The sequence below is a fragment of the Chelonia mydas genome, chromosome 1 (assembly GCF_015237465.2).
Source record: "Chelonia mydas isolate rCheMyd1 chromosome 1, rCheMyd1.pri.v2, whole genome shotgun sequence".
Lineage (NCBI taxonomy): Eukaryota > Metazoa > Chordata > Testudines > Cheloniidae > Chelonia > Chelonia mydas.
The window spans coordinates 340,798,980-340,818,910 of record NC_057849.1 but is presented as its reverse complement, the minus strand read 5'-3'; the positions used below and the strand labels follow the sequence as shown (position 1 = coordinate 340,818,910).

General features: G+C 42.0%; 1 protein-coding gene across 4 annotated transcripts in view; it reads right to left on the bottom strand.

Moving 5' to 3' along the window:
• The window catches only part of LRGUK (leucine rich repeats and guanylate kinase domain containing), an 86,880-nt gene that overhangs the window by 66,082 nt on the left and 867 nt on the right, over positions 1-19,931 (bottom strand). For all 4 annotated transcript variants that reach the window (XR_005223822.2, XR_006283281.1, XM_043520899.1 and 1 more), the window contains exons 2-7: positions 18,108-18,215; positions 17,209-17,290; positions 15,812-15,912; positions 15,018-15,099; positions 9,245-9,369; positions 5,899-6,042 (exon numbers count right to left, since the gene is read on the bottom strand). Coding sequence is in view for 2 of the 4 variants with exons in the window: in XM_043520899.1 (XP_043376834.1) it covers positions 5,899-6,042; positions 9,245-9,369; positions 15,018-15,099; positions 15,812-15,912; positions 17,209-17,290; positions 18,108-18,215 (642 nt within the window). In the remaining 2 variants the exon portion in view is untranslated. The remainder of the gene's footprint in view (positions 1-5,898; positions 6,043-9,244; positions 9,370-15,017; positions 15,100-15,811; positions 15,913-17,208; positions 17,291-18,107; positions 18,216-19,931) is intronic.

Sequence of the window (19,931 nt, the reverse complement as noted above, 5' to 3'; positions counted from 1 at the left end):
ACAATGTGTATGATAATCAAGGTGGGCCATTTCCTGCAGAAATCCAGGTTCTCACCCCCTCACCCCCCTCCAAAAACCACACACACAAACTCACTCTCCTGCTGGTAATAGCCTATCAAAAGTGACCACTCTCCTTACAACGTGCATGAAAATCAAAGTGGGCCATTTCCAGCACAAATCCAGGTTTTCTCACCCCCTCCCCCCACTTTTTTCCCAAAAAACACACACACACAAACTCACTCTCCTGCTGGTAATAGCTTATCCAAAGTGAACACACTCCCTACAATGTGCATGATAATCAAGGTGGGCCATTTCCAGCACAAATCCAGGTTCTCTCACCCCCCCGCCCCCCTCCCCCCACACAAACTCACTCTCCTGCTGGCAATAGCTAATCCAAACTGACCACTCTCCCCACAATGTGCATGACAATCAAGGTGGGCCATTTCCAGCATAAATCCAAGTTTAACCAGAAGGTCGGGGGGGGGGGGGGGGGGGGTAGGAAAAAACAAGGGGAAATAGGCTACCTTGCATAATGACTTAGCCACTCCCAGTCTCTATTTAAGCCTAAATTAATAGTATCCAATTTGCAAATGAATTCCAATTCAGCAGTTTCTCGCTGGAGTCTGGATTTGAAGTTTTTTTGTTGTAAGATAGCTACCTTCATGTCTGTGATTGCGTGATCAGAGAGATTGAAGTGTTCTCTGACTGGTTTATGAATGTTATAATTCTTGACATCTGATTTGTGTCCATTTATTCTTTTACGTAGAGACTGTCCAGTTTGACCAATGTACATGGCAGAGGGGCATTGCTGGCACATGATGGCATATATCACATTGGTGGACGTGCAGGTGAACGAGCCTCTGATAGCGTGGCTGATGTTATTAGGCCCTGTGATGGTGTCCCCTGAATAGATATGTGGGCACAGTTGGCAACGGATAGGTTCCTGGGTTAGTGGTTCTGTTGTGTGGTATGTGGTTGCTGGTGAGTATTTGCTTCAGGTTGGGGGGCTGTCTGTAGGCAAGGGCTGGCCTGTCTCCCAAGATTTGTGAGAGTGTTGGGTCATCCTTCAGAATAGGTTGTAGATCCTTAATAATGCGTTGGAGGGGTTTTAGTTGGGGGCTGAAGGTGACGGCTAGTGGCGTTCTGTTATTTTCTTTGTTGGGCCTGTCCTGTAGTAGGTGTCTTCTGGGAACTCTTCTGGCTCTATCAATCTGTTTCTTCACTTCCGCAGGTGGGTATTGTAGTTGTAAGAATGCTTGATAGAGATCTTGTAGGTGTTTGTCTCTGTCTGAGGGGTTGGAGCAAATGCGGTTGTATCGCAGAGCTTGGCTGTAGACGATGGATCGTGTGGTGTGGTCTGGGTGAAAGCTGGAGGCATGTAGGTAGGAATAGCGGTCAGTAGGTTTCCGGTATAGGGTGGTGTTTATGTGACCATTGTTTATTAGCACTGTAGTGTCCAGGAAGTGGATCTCTTGTGTGGACTGATCCAGGCTCAGGTTGATGGTGGGATGGAAATTGTTGAAATCATGGTGGAATTCCTCAAGGGCTTCTTTTCCATGGGTCCAGATGATGAAGATGTCATCAAAATAGCGCGAGTAGGGGCGTTAGGGGACGAGAGCTGAGGAAGCGTTGTTCTAAATCAGCCATAAAAATGTTGGCATACTGTGGGGCCATGCGGGTACCCATAGCAGTGCTGCTGATCTGAAGGTATACATTGTCCCCAAATGTAAAATAGTTATGGGTAAGGACAAAGTCACAAAGTTCAGCCACCAGGTTAGCCGTGACATTATCGGGGATAGTGTTCTTGACGGCTTGTAGTCCATCTTTGTGTGGAATGTTGGTGTAGAGGGCTTCTACATCCATAGTGGCCAGGATGGTGTTATCAGGAAGATCACCAATGGATTGTAGTTTCCTCAGGAAGTCAGTGGTGTCTCGAAGGTAGCTGGGAGTGCTGGTAGCGTAGGGCCTGAGGAGGGAGTCTACATAGCCAGACAATCCTGCTGTCAGGGTGCCAATGCCTGAGATGATGGGGCGCCCAGGATTTCCAGGTTTATGGATCTTTGGTAGTAGATAGAATATCCCAGGTCGGAGTTCCAGGGGTGTGTCTGTGCGGATTTGATCTTGTGCTTTTTCAGGAAGTTTCTTGAGCAAATGCTGTAGTTCCTTTTGGTAACTCTCAGTGGGATCAGAGGGTAATGGCTTGTAGAAAGTGGTGTTGGAGAGCTGCCGAGCAGCCTCTTGTTCATATTCCGACCTATTCATGATGACAACAGCACCTCCTTTGTCAGCCTTTTTGATTATGATGTCAGAGTTGTTTCTGAGGCTGTGGATGGCATTGTGTTCCGCACGGCTGAGGTTATGGGGCAAGTGATGCTGCTTCTCCACAATTTCAGCCCGTGCACGTCGGCGGAAGCACTCTATGTAGAAGTCCAGTCTGCTGTTTCGACCTTCAGGAAGAGTCCACCTAGAATCCTTCTTTTTGTAATGTTGGTAGGGAGGCCTCTGTGGATTAGTATGTTGTTCAGAGGTATTTTGGAAATATTCCTTGAGTCGGAGACGTCGAAAATAGGATTCTAGGTCACCACAGAACTGTATCATGTTCGTGGGGGTGGAGGGGCAGAAGGAGAGGCCCCGAGATAGGACAGCTGCTTCTGCTGGGCTGAGAGTATAGTTGGATAGGTTAACAATATTGCTGGGTGGGTTGAGGGAACCATTGCTGTGGCCCCTTGTAGCATGTAGTAGTTTAGAAAGTTTAGTGTCCTTTTTCTTTTGTAGAGAAGCAAAGTGTGCGTTGTAAATGGCTTGTCTAGTTTTAGTAAAATCCAGCCACGAGGAAGTTTGTATGGAAGGTTGTTTTTTTATGAGAGTATCCATTTTTGAGAGCTCATTCTTAATCTTTCCCTGTTTGCTGTAGAGGATGTTGATCAGGTGATTCCGCAGTTTCTTTGAGAGCGTGTGGCACAAGCTGTCAGCATAGTCTGTGTGGTATGTAGATTCCTACCTACATGCCTCCAGCTCTCACCCTGACCACACCACACGATCCATCGTCTACAGCCAAGCTCTGCGATATAACCGCATTTGCTCCAACCCCTCAGACAGAGACAAACACCTACAAGATCTCTATCAAGCATTCTTACAACTACAATACCCACCTGCGGAAGTGAAGAAACAGATTGATAGAGCCAGAAGAGTTCCCAGAAGACACCTACTACAGGACAGGCCTAACAAAGAAAATAACAGAACGCCACTAGCCGTCACCTTCAGCCCCCAACTAAAACCCCTCCAACGCATTATTAAGGATCTACAACCTATCCTGAAGGATGACCCAACACTCTCACAAATCTTGGGAGACAGGCCAGCCCTTGCCTACAGACAGCCCCCCAACCTGAAGCAAATACTCACCAACAACCACATACCACACAACAGAACCACTAACCCAGGAAACTATCCTTGCAACAAAGCCCGTTGCCAACTGTGCCCACATATCTATTCAGGGGACACCATCACAGGGCCTAATCACATCAGCCACACTATCAGAGGCTCGTTCACCTGCACGTCCACCACTGTGATATATGCCATCATGTGCCAGCAATGCCCCTCTGCCATGTACATTGGTCAAACTGGACAGTCTCTACGTAAAAGAATAAATGGACACAAATCAGATGTCAAGAATTATAACATTCATAAACCAGTCAGAGAACACTTCAATCTCTCTGATCACGCAATCACAGACATGAAGGTAGCTATCTTACAACAAAAAAACTTCAAATCCAGACTCCAGCGAGAAACTGCTGAATTGGAATTCATTTGCAAATTGGATACTATTAATTTAGGCTTAAATAGAGACTGGGAGTGGCTAAGTCATTATGCAAGGTAGCCTATCTCCCCTTGTTTTTTCCTACCCCCCCCTACCCCGCCCCCCCAGACCTTCTGGTTAAACTTGGATTTATGCTGGAAATGGCCCACCTTGATTGTCATGTACATTGTGGGGAGAGTGGTCAGTTTGGATTAGCTATTGCCAGCAGGAGAGTGAGTTTGTGGGGGGGGGGGGGGGGGGGGGGGGTGAGAAAACCTGGATTTGTGCTGGAAATGGCCCACCTTGATTATCATGCACATTGTAGGGAGAGTGTTCACTTTGGATAAGCTATTACCAGCAGGAGAGTGAGTTTGTGTGTGTGGTTTTTGGAGGGGGGTGAGGGGGTGAGAGAACCTGGATTTCTGCAGGAAATGGCCCACCTTGATTATCATACACATTGTGAAGAGAGTGGTCACTTTGGATGGGCTATTACCAGCAGGAGAGTGAGTTTGTGTGGGGGAGGCAGAGGGTGAGAAAACCTGGATTTGTGCTGGAAATGGCCCAACTTGATGATCACTTTAGATAAGCTATTACCAGCAGGAGAGTGGGGTGGGAGGAGGTATTGTTTCATGGTCTCTGTGTATATAATGTCTTCTGCAGTTTCCACAGTATGCAGAAACTGCAGTTTCCACTTCCACAGAAGTGAGCTGTAGCTCACGAAAGCTCATGCTCATGCTATAGTTAATATCCTGCCTTGTGTGATTTTAAACACTGATGTGTTTTTAAATGTTGACCTGAATATGACGTTATAAAGAGAATTCACAATGGTTATGTTAACGCTTGTAGGTGTATCCTGAAAATTGGGAGAATAATCTGAATATTTCAATTTCCAGTTTTTATTGTTGCTTTTTATTTGCATTTTAAAATACATAATTTCAGGTGGGTTAAGATCATAACCACAAAGTCTTGGCTTTGACAGGAGAATGACTCATCCATTGAGGTAGACTGTGTTGTAGCCGTGTTGGTCACAGGATTAGAGAGACAAAGTGGGTTAGGTAGTATCTTTTATTGAATTCACCAACAGAAGATGGTCCAATAAAATATATTACTTCATGCACTGAGGGTCGTTTCTGAAATTAAAGACCTTGGTGTCTCAGTGATCTGCTGGGTTAATGGATTAATTGTTGCCTATAGGGCCCAGGGTTCAAATCCTTGTTAAGATTACAGATATAAAAGAGCTGGATAGTCTGACCCTAGTCTCCAGTGAACATTTATCTGTATAACAAAAGCCATTTTACAGTATGCATGACTGGTATTCTATGACAGAGGCCCAGGAGAAGCTCACATATTTTAAGGTCAGAAGGGATCATCATGATCATCCAGTCTGACCTCCTGCATGTTACAGGATTGAGGGACATTGGCAAGATCTGTTGGGGTTGGATGCTGGAGTAGCTAAGGTATAAGTAGAGGCTCTCTGGCATAGCTGGATGGAAGAAGGCAGCACAGCCATTCAGAGGCACTGACTTTGTGATTTCCCTGAGGGTGCTGGATCCCCACTCCACCCCAGGCCCCGCCCTCACTCCACCCCTTCCCCCTTGCCCTACCCCTGCCCTTCCCCTTGCCTCTTCCCATCCCCCACTCCTCCTCTTCCCACACAATGCCTCCTGCACGGCACTGAACAGCTGATCATGGTGGGCGGGAGGCGCTGTGGGGCGAGAGGGGGGTCGGAGCTGATCTGGGTGGCCGGTGGGTGCTGAGCTCCCACTATTTTTTTCCCATGGGTGCTCCAGTCCCGTAGCGCCCAGAGTCAGTGCCTGTGCAGCCCTTCCCTGCAATGTGGTATCCATTCTAGGGAACGCTGTCCTGACCATTAAATGCTCCCTCAGAGTTACCCACATAAACAGAAATTAGTCCAAGCAATTAAACAAGAGCAGGGAGTAAGGTTCTACTCAACATAAGCAAGGGTGGCAGAATGGGTTGTAAAGTGAAAGTCATTTCTTTCTTGTAGCGTTATGCGATTTTTGGCTGAACCTTCGAAGAGCTGAATTTGAGAAAGAGACGGTAAAGCTAAAAACAATTCAGATTAGTATGAAGGATGTTACCTGATTATTTTCTAGGTTGATCACTTCTAGTAGATCATGCTCCTCCAAACCTTCTAAGCTGCTGATTTTATTACTAGACAAGTCCAAGTTCTGGAGGACTTTCAGGTCCTCCAAACCGGTTATCTTCTCAATCTGGTTAGAGCACTGAAAATCAATCCAAAGTATATAATAAGTTCTCACCAGCTTTCATGAAAAAAATGTTTCTGATGAGGAACAACATCCTACTGTCTAAATGGGTAATTTCTGTGTTCACTTTAAATACCATTTACAGTCTTAATAGAACAGGACAGGCCATTTCTCTTCTCCTGGGTCTTGTATACATTAGCATTGCATGAAAGTGACATTGTCCCTCATATTAATCCCATCCTCACCTTGAGATGCCAGTTTATAATTTCTCATTCTGCTCAAGAAGTAACAAACGGGGCAACCTCCTGACTGGTTTATCTTCAGTGCACTACTTTAAGTAGCAGGTTGGTGATGCGTGTCAGTAAAATAAACTGGGCCCTCATTTTCTCTGCAATTTCATAGCCACGGAAGTGGCTACAGAATCCCCTCACCACTGTAGAATTGTGCCCAGAAGCCAAGCTTTCATCTATTTAAAAATTACATTTGTTACCTATATGCCTGCAAAAAGACCAAAATGTAAACTGTACATAAACCAATATACTGTTATTTTCCTGACTCTGCAGGCAGCCCGAAACAATAGCTCTCTGATGTGTCAACTTATCTTATTCACCTCAGTGGGTTGTTAACCTAAGGAAACCTCTAGTTTGGGTAGTATCTTACTCCATTAATACCCCCACTGAAATTATTGTAAGGAAGCATATCAGAATCTGACAGTTGGGATTGCTCAGTGCTTTTGGGGCCCCCTGAAGTAGCTTTTCATTGTACACCACACAAGGCCTGATTCCCCTTTCTCCACAAGAGAAAACAGATGAGAAGGTCACATGTTTCTGAGTAGGTTCCAGGTAGTTTCATTTCTTGAAGCCCCATCAATCATACAGCATCCCTATTATCAACTCCTAGCATGATATAGCATGCTACCTTATGCGTTAATCTTGGGCCCCAATTACAGATGCAATCTGTAATCATAACCTTGAAAGCTACGTATCTCATTCCACCAGTGTCACTGTATGCTGAAAGCTATTTTGGAACTTCAAATGCTATTAATAAATATTTAGAAACTAGAAAAATAAATAAATAAATGCATTGCAATGTTGATCCAGTTGTCTACCATTGACATTTTTCCTGACTTTTAAATCTTTGATCGGGCTATTAATAGCAAGGACACTCTCTCTTCCCTCCCTCTTCCTCATGAGACTTCTGCTCAATAAGGTACAGCTAAGAGTTGTAGTTGCAAAATGCTGTGCAAATGGTGCAAACAAATTTCTGTGCACCAAGGGATTTGTGTGAGGAATCCTCTTTTGGAAAGTGTAAACCTCCTGAGCATCCAGTTCATTACAGCACTATTCATTATTTTTTGCAAACAAGGGCAGAATATGGCCTCTTTGGCATATCTAAGCAGTTTTTTCAGTTACTGATGTTCCTTCTTCTGAACTTGAGACTGTTCTATTTTCTTTCCTAAAGAGCTCAAGAGGGAATGGGAAAGAAAGCTGAATCAACGGGAAAAAATAACCCTTTTCTGCCATGTACAGTCTGTTTACATCTTAACTGAATTTGTAAAAGAAAACACTACATTGAAATTTCACTATTTACATCATTTTTATGTGATTACCTACTTTGCTGATTAAAGAAAAAAGAGAAGTCTTTATGTGAGCAGTCACAGTAGCATGGAAATACAAAAATACAGAACGTGATCATATTAATAATGCTTTGCAGTTTCATAGCAGTTTTCACCTTCAAAACATTTTCAAATACAACTAATTAGGTATAGGTATTATTAGCCCCTTTTACAGATGGGGAAACAGAAACAGAGAAGTTAGGTGACTTGCTCTGTTGCTACTTAAAGAAAAGGATGAATAAGTGTTTTTTACACTGTATAAAGAGAAAAGAGATCTTTCTGAAAATTTAGTTTTCAACAAGTTCATAATTCATTTCATTTTTTTTAAATATAGGATTTTTCTCAATCTGAATCAATCTTTTCTACTTCCACTGAGAGCCAGAGCTCCAGATTCACTGGCACTGAGGGATTTGCAAAGAATGGTATGCCTGAAATACAAGAGTGCTCATTACTTTGTCTACTATTAAAAATGAACACATTCTAGTGCATATTAAAATAAGCTAATCAGTTAAAGAAGTGCAAGGAACAACTGCATTTGACTTATGTAGGATTTAACTATTCTTTTCTATACTACGGTGCCATTTTGTAAGTTAGCACAGAAAAACAAATTAAAAATTTTATGGACTTAAAAATAAAGAACTTGCTTTACATGACACACTAATGTATTTATTTGCTATTAATGTGTATAAACTTAAGCAGGTACATATGTATTTTCAGATTCAAGTTCTTGAAGATATCAATTACATTATTTTAAAGATCATAATTACAAAGAAAATAAAATGAAGAGGTGTAAAAATGTACTTTGTGCTTTTACAACGATTTAAAAGCACACTTTCAGCTCATTTAAAAATATTCTTATCTACGTTTCTACCACCACTTACAGCTATTACTACTTAGCATTTACGTAGTACTTTTCACTAAAGAATCGCAAAGGGCTTTACAAATAAGGCTAGGTGTTATCCCCATTTTACAGAAGGGGAAACTGAGACACAAAGGCACACTGAGGTAAGCGAACCACACAGTGTGAGAGTCAGGAACAGAACCAACATATCCTGAAATAAGGCCCATGACTTATTCATTGGACCATGCTGCCACTTTGACTTCAAGAGCCTCAAAATAAGTTTTCTTCTATAATTGATGTTATTAACTTACTGAATTTTATTCATCTTGGAAAATAAATGTAGACTGGTCAGTTTCCCTTTCACCCCTCAGACCGGAGCACAGTGCTACTGTAAACCAAAACAACTTTGCAAGGGAATGTCTATTTCAAAACATCACCGTTTTCAATTTTTTAATTAATTCATTTTTTCTATACACATCTGATTCTTTCAAAATAAAGTTTTGATTCTTTCAAACATTATATTTAGGGCTCACACACTGTTGATATTTCTATCTTCTAAAAGGGTTACCAAAGAGAAAATGAGATAGGACATTACTAAAACAGCATATAGTACAAAAGCAAACTTTTAACCAAAGTTTACTTGTATCCACTATAAACAGACCTATGGAAACCAGCCTACTTATCACAAATACATTTCTTAAGGAGACGAACTAGACCATTTAAAAAAGAAAGCCTTTATTAAAAAAAATTAACTCATCACTTACCAGACAGAGTATTTTGATAGGTAAGTTTTTCAGGCCACTGATTGTAGTGATCCTGTTGTGTGCCAAGCTAAGATAAGTCAGACTATGGCACTTCTCTAGCCCTTTGATCTCCTCTATATTATTATCTATGTATCAGTGTTGCACTTAAGGAAAATAATCACATACAAAAAATCATAGCAATATTTAGAACTAAGTTAGCAGGTTGGTTTCTCTCTCATACACAGACGTTCATTTTACTAATACCCTGTCTTCCTCCTTCCACTGTAACTTATTTGTTTCAACCACCAATTACATCTCGTCTCTCAAGCCCGAGCCCCAATCCTGCAACCACGTGCATGTGGGCAGTTCTTTACACCTGTTGGGAGGTCCACTGAAGTCAATGGGGTTCCACCCATGTCAAGTTTTGCCTCTGTCTTCATGAACAAGGTCAGCTCAGCTCCCAGACTACTGCACTGGGCAGCACAGCATGGGGAGGAGGTGACCAGCCCTCTGTGGAGACAGAAGTGGTTCAGGATATTTAGGAAAGCTGGATGAGCACAAGTCCGTGGGGCCGGATGCACTGCATCCGAGGGTGCTAAAGGTGCTGGCAGATGTGATTGCAGAGCCATCGGCCGTTATCTTTGAAAACTCATGGAGATCAGGGGAGGTCCCGGATGACTGGAAAAAGGCTAATGTAGTGCCCATCTTTGAAAAGGGAAGGAGGAGGATCTGGGGAACTACAGGCCAGTCAGACTCACCTCAGTCTCTGGAAAAATCATGGAGCAGGTCCTCAAGGAATCAATTTTGAAACACTTAGAGGAGAGGAAAGTGATCAGGAACAGTCAGCATGGATTCACCAAGGGCAAGTCATGGGCAAATCAGCATGAATTCACCAAGGCAAGTCCTCTTTGAGCAGGGGCTTGGACTAGATGACCTCCTGAGGTCCCTTCCAACCCTGATTCTATGATTCAAGTCAGTTGCAGGATCCAAGACTCAAGATTATAAATTCTTTGAGGCAGGGACTATACTTTACTATACACTAGTGCAGCACCTAGCACAATAAGACCCCAAAGCATTACTGCATAGACCATAAAACATAACAATAAATAAGTATAATATACGTTATCCATGATATTATTTAGGCATTCAAATTTTTACTTGAATTTGAAGTAAGTTATAACAGTCTCAGTACTGATTCTGTGTCCAAGTGGTGGTGACTGTGTCATTGTAATTTAAAGTAAAGCAAAGGCAAAACTAAACATATCACATAAGACCAAAATGGAATCAGGCACTTTAAAAACAAGAGAATATAAATAAGAAACCCTGCTATAATACTCCAAAGTAGAATAAGCAGGATTCAGAGTGATGCCTTTATACAATCACAGGGGCAACAATATTTCATTTTAATGTACATGAGAGAATGATACCACAGTCCGAAAACTGGGACAGCGACTTCTTTTTGTAACACAGCCAACCACATTTCAATTCTTAGATGCCTGTAGACAAACAATCAGGTTATTTTTTCCTTGCCAGAACCATACCAATAATTCTAATCAAATGCAATTAGGAGCTGCATTTATCCTACAAGGCGTAATGAAAGAAAATACCATCTAGTTATAAGAACACAAGAACAGCGGCACATCTAGCCCAGTATCTTGTCTTCCAACAGTGGCTGGTGCCAGATGATTCAAAGGGAATGAACAGAACAGGGCAATTTATCGAGTGATCCATCACCTGTGATCCAGTCTCAGCTTCTGGCAATTAGAGGTTTAGGGACACCCAGAGCATGGGGTTGCATCCCTGACCATCTTGGCTAATAGCCACTGATGGACCTATCCTCCATGAACTTCTCTAATTCTTTTTTGAACCAAGTTATACTTTTGGCCTTCACAACATTCCCAGGCAACGAGTTCCATAGGTTAACTGTGTGTTGTGCTGAATGACCAGGGTTTGGCCAGCTTTTGCCACACACCCCCTAACACGGGTTGGCCCAATCTGCACTAACAGTGTCAAACTATAACTAAACCCCAACACTACATTCTAACCTAGATTCCTACCTAGTAGGATCTATCATTTTCCTACTGTAGATCTATCATTTTATAGGGCCTATGCTAGGCTGCTTGACGTATTTTGAAAAGTGCACTCAGACCACAATAGAATGTAGGACTGGAAGAGACCTCAAGAGGTCATCTAGTCCATCCCCCTGTGCTGAGGCAGGATTAAGTGTACCACACTTGATAGTTAGACAGTGACTTTCCGACAAAATAGGGTTGCTCCTCTTCCAATTGAAGTCTATGGCAAAACTTCAGTGGGCACATGATTGATATTGGTCACAGTGGACCCACTCACTCATTGATTGCCAGTAAGTAGAACACCAGCCTATTAGGTTCCAAGAGATTACAAACGTAAAATAAAAGACGATTGCACCAATAAGATGCAGGAAATCAGTCAGCACTAGCAACCGATTTTAGAATCTTAATGGCCCACTACAACTGGTTGGTCAGGTATTACTGCCTTAGTAAACCGTATTCCTTTCTGTTTTAGACAATTTCCTCTACGAAGATTAATTTATAATCCTGTCAGGTATGTTTGTGTGTGCAACTGTCAGGAAAACTTGTAATGACCTTACCATCTGCATCACAACTCACTGAAATATGGCAAGAGATGCTTAGTTACTGTCTGCTAAGAAATGCATCCCAAACACTTTCACCACTGTAAGATATCTAAGAAATGTTGTTTCATTTGTAGATTATAAGAACAGCTTGTTTTGGCTGCCATGTCTTCTGAGAGTTTTGCTTGACACAAGTTAGGAATGGTGCCATGTTGCATTTTAAACTCTGCATTCATGTTCTGAATTTCAAATGGTCCTGATGCACTCATACACACAGTTGTTCTTCCCATATTGATTCATTTGATTTGTTGCCAGCAAATAAAGATATTGAACTACTGCATTCAAAGCAAATGAAAAATCCTAATTCCTATTCAGATCAGTAATAACAACCCTTGACCCTTTTTTATTGGTCACATTATTTTTGCTTTGCAATAGGAAATTTGAATGGCGTCTCAGTGCCATTCTCCAACAAGAATCACGTCACCTGTACACCTTGTGAAACTTGTCAATAATGTAACCTGAAAACCCTGCAAATGAGCTAACCACCCCTGTGAGAAATAAGAATGCTGAAATAACATCCTTCAGTAATAGGGTTACTTGAGTATGGAAGACAAGGAACCAAAATGATACAGCCTGCAATCCTCTCCTCCTAGAACAAAGACTCAGGATGCAATGTGCAAGGCAGGAGAAAAGAGGTTCCTAAGCCTTAGTAAGCATTTATAAGCTTATATGGGAATACAAAAGAGCAACACAGAGCATTAGCTTAGACTGTGTCTAGACTACAGACCCTTTACTGGCATGGCTATGGTTGTATAGCCCCCTAGTGTAAATGTGGTGTGCACCAACAGAAGGAGGTTTTCTGTCCATGTGGGAACACCTCCCCTCCGAATCCCATTACCTAAGCGGACAGAAGCACTCTTCTGTCAGCACAGCTGTGTCTATAATGGAGTTTTTGTCACACCCTTGACCAAGCCTTAGAAAAGTGTAGGAGAAGGAGAGCCTTCAGGAGGAATAAGGGCAGTTCTGCACAGCAGGTGCCTTGGACAAGCAGACCATGGAAAAACTTAAGTATCTAACACATCCTTATCAGATCTCCACCAGAATGAGGTTTACTACCCCACAACCTGGGCAGCATACTCACAGACTGAAAGGTGTTTTTGAGAACAATTTGCACCGTGTGTAGTCTTACCTCATACAAGCACGATCTTGTACACTGACATTTAATAGCCTTAACTTTCCCGGACACTGTGGGAACCTGAAAATCAGTCCATTTTAGCTACTTTTGAAATTACACAGCAGAAAATTTTTTCAGTTAAAGCAGCTCACCTGTCACCAAGTTGATTTTCAGTCAATCAAATTAAATCTACATAAATGCTGAACCCCCTTTAATGCGAAAAGCAGGAACTTCCTGCCCATTAACTCTCCTTTGCTGTGACGCCAACAAAATCCCGACAACTGTTAAGCCATTGGTGTGCTGAGACCATTTCAAATGATGGTGATTAACACTGTATGTTTCCTTGTACTCCCCCCATCTGTCAGTATCCATCCATTGTCTTTTGTCTTATACTGTACTTGGATTATAAGTTCTTTGGGGCATGCACAGTCTTTTTGTTTGATTTTTGTCCAGCACCTAGCACAATGGGGTCCTGGTCCATGACTGAGGCTTATTGTAATAATTGGGCCTACAAATTTACCCTTATTATGAGCTCAATTGTAACAAGTACATGACAGCTTATAAAATGTCACAATAACCCAGAATAACAAATGTTGATGGGAAAAGGACCAAAAGAGAGACAGAAAGATTGAATTAGTCCAAATAAAAAAAAGTCTCCTTATATAACTTAAGGACTGTGTTAAGATCACGCTTGGTAAACCAGAAAAGTGTGCAACCAAAAATTGGTGTGTTGGAAACTAGACCTAATTGGTGGACAAAATAAAGAGGGAATGGGCTATTCCACCTATCACTCCCTTTTGGGGTCCTTAAAGGAAGAGATTTTGGGAGAAAAATTGGCTACAGGTCCAAGCTTCACCATCATGGGTTCCACCCCCACCATCTCCTGGGACCCCGGAACTTCTTCATCCTAATCCTGAAAGATGTCCTGACCAGGCTGAGCCAGAGAGAGGGACCCAGATGACATCACCATCTTTGCTAGCTATAGTTGGATCCCAGCCGCCACCTGGGATAAAACAGGATCAGACTTTAACAGCAGCAGCTCCAGTCTGTCTCAACTAACTTCTCTCTTCCTCAAATGGACAGCTATTATCATCTACCTAAGAGACCGTCAAACAAGGTGGTTGTTTTTTTCTTTTAAAAACTCTCCAGTGAAAAGGAATAAGGGATATTATTCAAAATGAAAGCCTTATTTAATATTTAACATTTCAAATGTGTTAATTCTTTTTCCTTCTAAAGTTCAAAGGATTGTTAATGGTGTGTTTGCCATGGTACTAAGCAGGCTGAGGTCTCTGTATACAAAACCACGGACCTTATTTAACACTGTTTAATGTTGGACAGTGACTTGATTATGTTAACATGTTTAGCCCATATATGACATCTAAATTAATACCACAGGCCCAAGTAATTATTATTTATTATTCATATTAACATTAAATTCTTTCTTTAACAAGTGTATATCATAAGAACAATCAGACTGGGTCACACCAATGGTCCATCTAGCCCAGTATCCTGCCCTGATAGTGGCCAGTATCTGAGCTTTAGAGGAAATGTACAGAACAGGCAACCTGTCTTCCCCTCCCAGCTTCTCACTTATAGCTTAGGGAAATCCTGCATCTGAGCACAAAGGAGTTTAAGCAAACTCCAAAGATCACACTTCATATCCCAGTGCTGCAGCGAGCATTTGTTTATCATCTTTGCCATGTCTGGGGAGTATGATTCACGGCTTTCTTAGCTTCTCAGGGCATGAAGGTTTTTTGTTTTCCCTTGACAAGCATAGAGAATTTGATCTTTACAAACACTCCCACCCATCCTGCCTTTATAAATATGAATGTTTTACTAAGTTAAAATCAATTTCATCATTAGATTTAAAACTATTTCACCTTGATTTTCAAGGCAGAATTGTACGGTTGAGTGAAGCTACACAGTATAGATGGGCAGCTACACAGAATGAACAGCCTTCACAAAAACAACAAACTACCTTCTCCTGTTGTGGTTTCCACAAAGGATACGGTCCAGTGTGAGTTTAGTAAGTGACTGGTATGTGGACAGATCTCGCATTTCAGGTATTTGATTGTACGAAAAATCCACCTCCTGAAGAGAAAAAGGACACACAAGGTTGCTTTCCTTTCTTCTGCACTTTCCACTGCTCTGTGAAAATAACTGGCTTTTCCATTATACTTGTGGTGGGTTTTGTAGACAAAATAAAAGGGTCATTAATATTAATACATGGTGAGACATAACAAAAGGGTTTTTTATTAGATACATAACTCAAATTTTGGAAGCTTCATTAGCTATTCTTTGTTCCTCCTACAGACAATATTAAATGGTCCTGGCAATGATGCATAAAGATTAGAGATCAGGAAGGGAAAGCAGAGGAATCCATAGTGGTAGTGTTTCAAAATAATATACAGATCTTTGTAAACCATAATGGACTATATCAAAACAATAGCAGAGAAAGTGGAACAATATATGGCTATACTTCACACATATCTTTCACAGTATCGATTGGTACCAGTCAGTCTGAAAGGTGAGAATTGATTCCATTCAAGATTTGATTCATTTGGCAAAATCTTAACCAGTACAACGAACTGTGTAAAATGCCATTCCCATAGTGTTTGGGGTTCAGGAACGTGAAACCAAATGAGAGGTGCAATTATTTTTTTCAAATGGCAACCAGAATAAGATGGATATGTAGGGCACAAAGAAAGTCTGATCTCTTTGCCTGGCCTAATACAGAATCTAAATTACGTTTAAAAGACCTCTTTGAATTCAAACCTGACAAAGGACATTTTTCACAACTTACCTTGAGATTTTTAGGTGGCTTGAAATCAAAGTATGTAGTCAGTTCATTATTGGAAGCATCAAGTTCCAGTAAGTAAGGCATGTGACTGACACAAGACAGATCTATAACAAAGGGAAAACAGCAAATTAAGTAAAATAATACATAGGGAAATACATAGATTACAGAGTCATAATGTAATATAGTAATTACACCCGCTAGCAACCAAAAATCAATTTTAAATCATGCAAGACACAAAGCAAGGCTTGGCACGCAGTAATTCAATGTATTCGCACCTCTTCCTACACAAAAGATACTTTGTGAACAACTCAAGACAGAGATAAACGTCCAATTCCTAAATCAAATCCCTATTTTTTAAAATTGGTTTAGTTTTCTATCATTCTAATTTAACTTTGTCACCTAGAGATAAAATTTGCAAAAGAGCCTTAGTGATTTATGAGCCTAAATCTCATTTCCAAAAGTGACTTAGGCTCTTTAGTCTCAGACAAGACTGAAAATGTATATTTAGATCAGTCACAAATTAATCTATCTTCCACACAGCATCACTCAAGCCAATTTTAAGAGGTATATGCATAATAGCAGTGCATGTGATTCCCCCCCCGAATTTAGATATTAGTAATTATTTCATAAAAGACATAATCTTAAAGGGGTCAAGAAAGGAGTGATTATTTCTTGGGAGAAGGGCCCTATTCAGTTCAGGCATCTATTTGGTACTCTACTTGGAAAAAAGTAAAATGGGCACAGCGAGGTTGTTACAGTCACAGAGATGCACTGATCTCCAGCTCTCCAAATGTATAAGTACTAAGGCAGAGGCTACATGATGCAGCAGGTTACTGCACAGGCCTTACTTATTAATTATTATTATTAATAATCATGGACCAGGACCCATTGTGCTAGGTGCTGTGCAAACACAGAATAAAATGACATGAGACCTGATTGTTAGTTTGGTGGGTCTCGTCCTACTCCCCAGTTGTGATCATCCATAAAAGCAGCACGCAATTTGGTACACTTCAACCTCAGCTGGAAATCTTTGCTGAAGAGAACTCCCAAGACTGGAATAGCTATCACAGACATAACTTTATGTGCTCTGATGTTTGCAAGTGTAAAATCTCCACCTTAACCTTGCACTAATATGGTTGTTTGCACTTTATGTCCAAATAATAAACTGGACAATAATCTTTACTTTTACGTTGCCTAGCATATGCTGGTACAGCTCTATGAATACCATCAGTAAATCATTCTCAAGGAGACGCAGCTACTGTATCACTCTACAGAGTTGGATTAGTGATGTCATAAATGTGTAGACAGGTTTTTGTGATATTAAAGCTGCACAGAACACTGCATTTTTCATCTTAAATGATTTTACAAGCCAAGAGTTTACTAGAGTACTTACTACATACCATTAATTTTATTGTATGAAAGCTCCAACTTCTCTAGGTGAATGTATCTGGAGAGAATGCTAATGTCACTTAAATTACACCCCTGGGAAAATAAAAAGCAAAGAAGCTTTAATAACTCGCTGTGTAACCACATGCCCAAAACCAGACACAAATGGGGGAAAAAGTCAAAGCAGAAAAAAAAAAATGCAGTCATGAGAGATGGCTGCATCCAGAGGGAATGCCACATCAGGCTGCATATAAGAGGAATCTGTGGCGAATCATCTTTAACTCGGTTCAACTCTGCTAATTTTTTTTTTTTAAATTACTTACTCCTACATTTAGTTCTTTAAGGTAGTGCAACTTGTCTGTAACAACTTAGCCACCAAATTCAGTTATTGCCACACAGCTGCCTTAACCTGTGCTGTCTTTACCTTGAGACTGTTCAAAAAGGCAGTAATACATTTGTCTCCATGGTTGCCCATGGATCTTGGACAGCAACAATTGCCTCCCACCAGAGTGATGTTACAGGCTGTATTCCAAGGGGATTATCACCTCCCGCTTCTCCTCCTCTGCTCTGACTGAGCAGAACAAGAGTACTGTAGGAAGTTACCCTGGAGACAGAGTAAAGAGAATCCCTGACACCTACAGCTATAGCTGTTCCTAATAGAAAACAAAGAGGGACTGATTCAGGAGTGAAGTCACAGCCTTCCAAAGGTCCCCACATACAGGCACAGAAGTGTCATCTACAGAAGGTGAAACAATTACGCCTGCCTCCTAAAAAAGAAGGCATATCTTGCCACGCAGGCCATCACCTCTTAAGAGTGAAGCTCAGCTTAGGGTGACCCTTGTGAGCAGATAATCACATGAGTGATCACAGTGATGACTCTGCTGAAAGATGTTTGTTCTTTGGTTGTACTCACTGAAAGCAACAGATTAAGGTAAACAAACTTGGCGCCAGGGGCTGAACGCCCCAGTTTGTACAGGGCCTCACCGACAGTATCTTCATCCAGTACCCCATCAAAATGTTCCTGCAAAACACCAGAAGGACAGACACACTCTTAGGTAGATTTAAGAAACCAAATACTATACTGTTCAATCCTACTGAAGTCACTGGGATTGCATCGGATGCAAGTCAGAACAGAACACAGGTTTTAGTTCTAGCCTCATGTCCCTGCTGTGGCACCATTTGCAACAGCTTTATACACTCCGAAAAACAAAAACATTGGATATAACTTTAGCATTCAAAACATACTGTACACTAGCTCTGAACTCTCACATGGGCAATAGAAAAGGCTGAGTTCAACATTTTCAAAAGGGGCCATTTAGTTTTCTGTACCTCACATTTCAGATTCTCAACTTTAGAAAGGGCTTGATCTGCAGAGGGGCTGAGTGCACGCATCTCCCTTAGACATCAACTGGGTTATGAATGCTCAGTTCTTCTGCAGATCAGACCTAAAATATCTCAAGCTGGGTACTCAAAAACGAACACATCCAGAGAATCAATGGCCCCTTAACATTTTTTTGCCTGAGTAACGTGAAATCCTTTTCACAAAACAACCAGTCCTCTGCCAAAGGGGGTGGTTAACAGATGGCACTAGTGAACCAGTGCACAGGTTTAATGAGAAAATAAGCCAATGATTTGTGAAATTCTTATGAGCTTGGAAAAGCCACACAATGATCTCATATCTAGGGACCAAAGATAAATAATTTATCAAAGAGTAATAATGCAAATCCTAGCACCTCCTACAGCAATTGGAGCTACAGAGATACTACAGTGGATGGTGCTACAGAGATATTTAAGACATGATTAAAAAATATGAGGTGATAATGCCTTGGTGATGGGTAGATTAGAGACAGATGAAAGGAAACAAATCCACCCCTTCCTGGGAAAGTATTGAACGTCAGGGCTGGGCACATGCATTGCACACAGCTACGTTGAGGTGCCTTTGCTCTCCTGCATTAATTCAGCAATTTGCATGCCAGCCTGCTTTCCACTCCTTTCTGGCAGGTAACCGGTAGGGTGCAGAAGAAGAAAACACACCGGTTCCCCACTGATGGAAGCAACACAGGGGAGGGAGGGATGGAGGGCAGGGAAATAGCCTCCTTCTGTCTGACACAGTGACACACTGGGGTTGGGGGAGTGACAAGAAAATTCATGATCAGATCCCCCTGCCCTGCCTGGCAGTGACACAAAGGGAGGGCACTGCCAAACCACCCAGCCAGTGGTCAACAGATTCAGGCAGGCTGGCAGAGCTGCCCCCGCTACAAATAGCTGTGTGGACAGAGGGCTTTGGAGTTGCGGCTCCCACCCCACTGCCTAGACGTGAGAGCCTGAGCTCCAGCCCAAGCAGCAAGGTCTACACAGCTCCAGTCTGTCCACCCGGGACAGGTGTCCCCACACCCTCCAAACACCTGTGAGCTGGGTCATGCCCCAGCCGGGCTGCGTGTTCAGAGGGAAGGAGCTTCCCTATCACCGTCAGGACAGATCCCACAGGGCTGCAGCCTCCTTGCAGAGGAAGCGCTGCCCAGCTCGGGCCTTAATGGCTCAGTCATAGAATCATAGAATATTAGGGTTGGAAGAGACCTCAGGAGGTCACCTAGTCCAGGGGTTCGCAAACTGGGGGTCGGGACCCCTCAGCAGGTTGCAAAGTTATTGCAGGGGGAGTTGAGAGGTGCCAGCCTCCACCCCAAACCCTGCTTCGCCTCCACCATTTATAATGGTGCTAAATATATAAAAAAGTGTT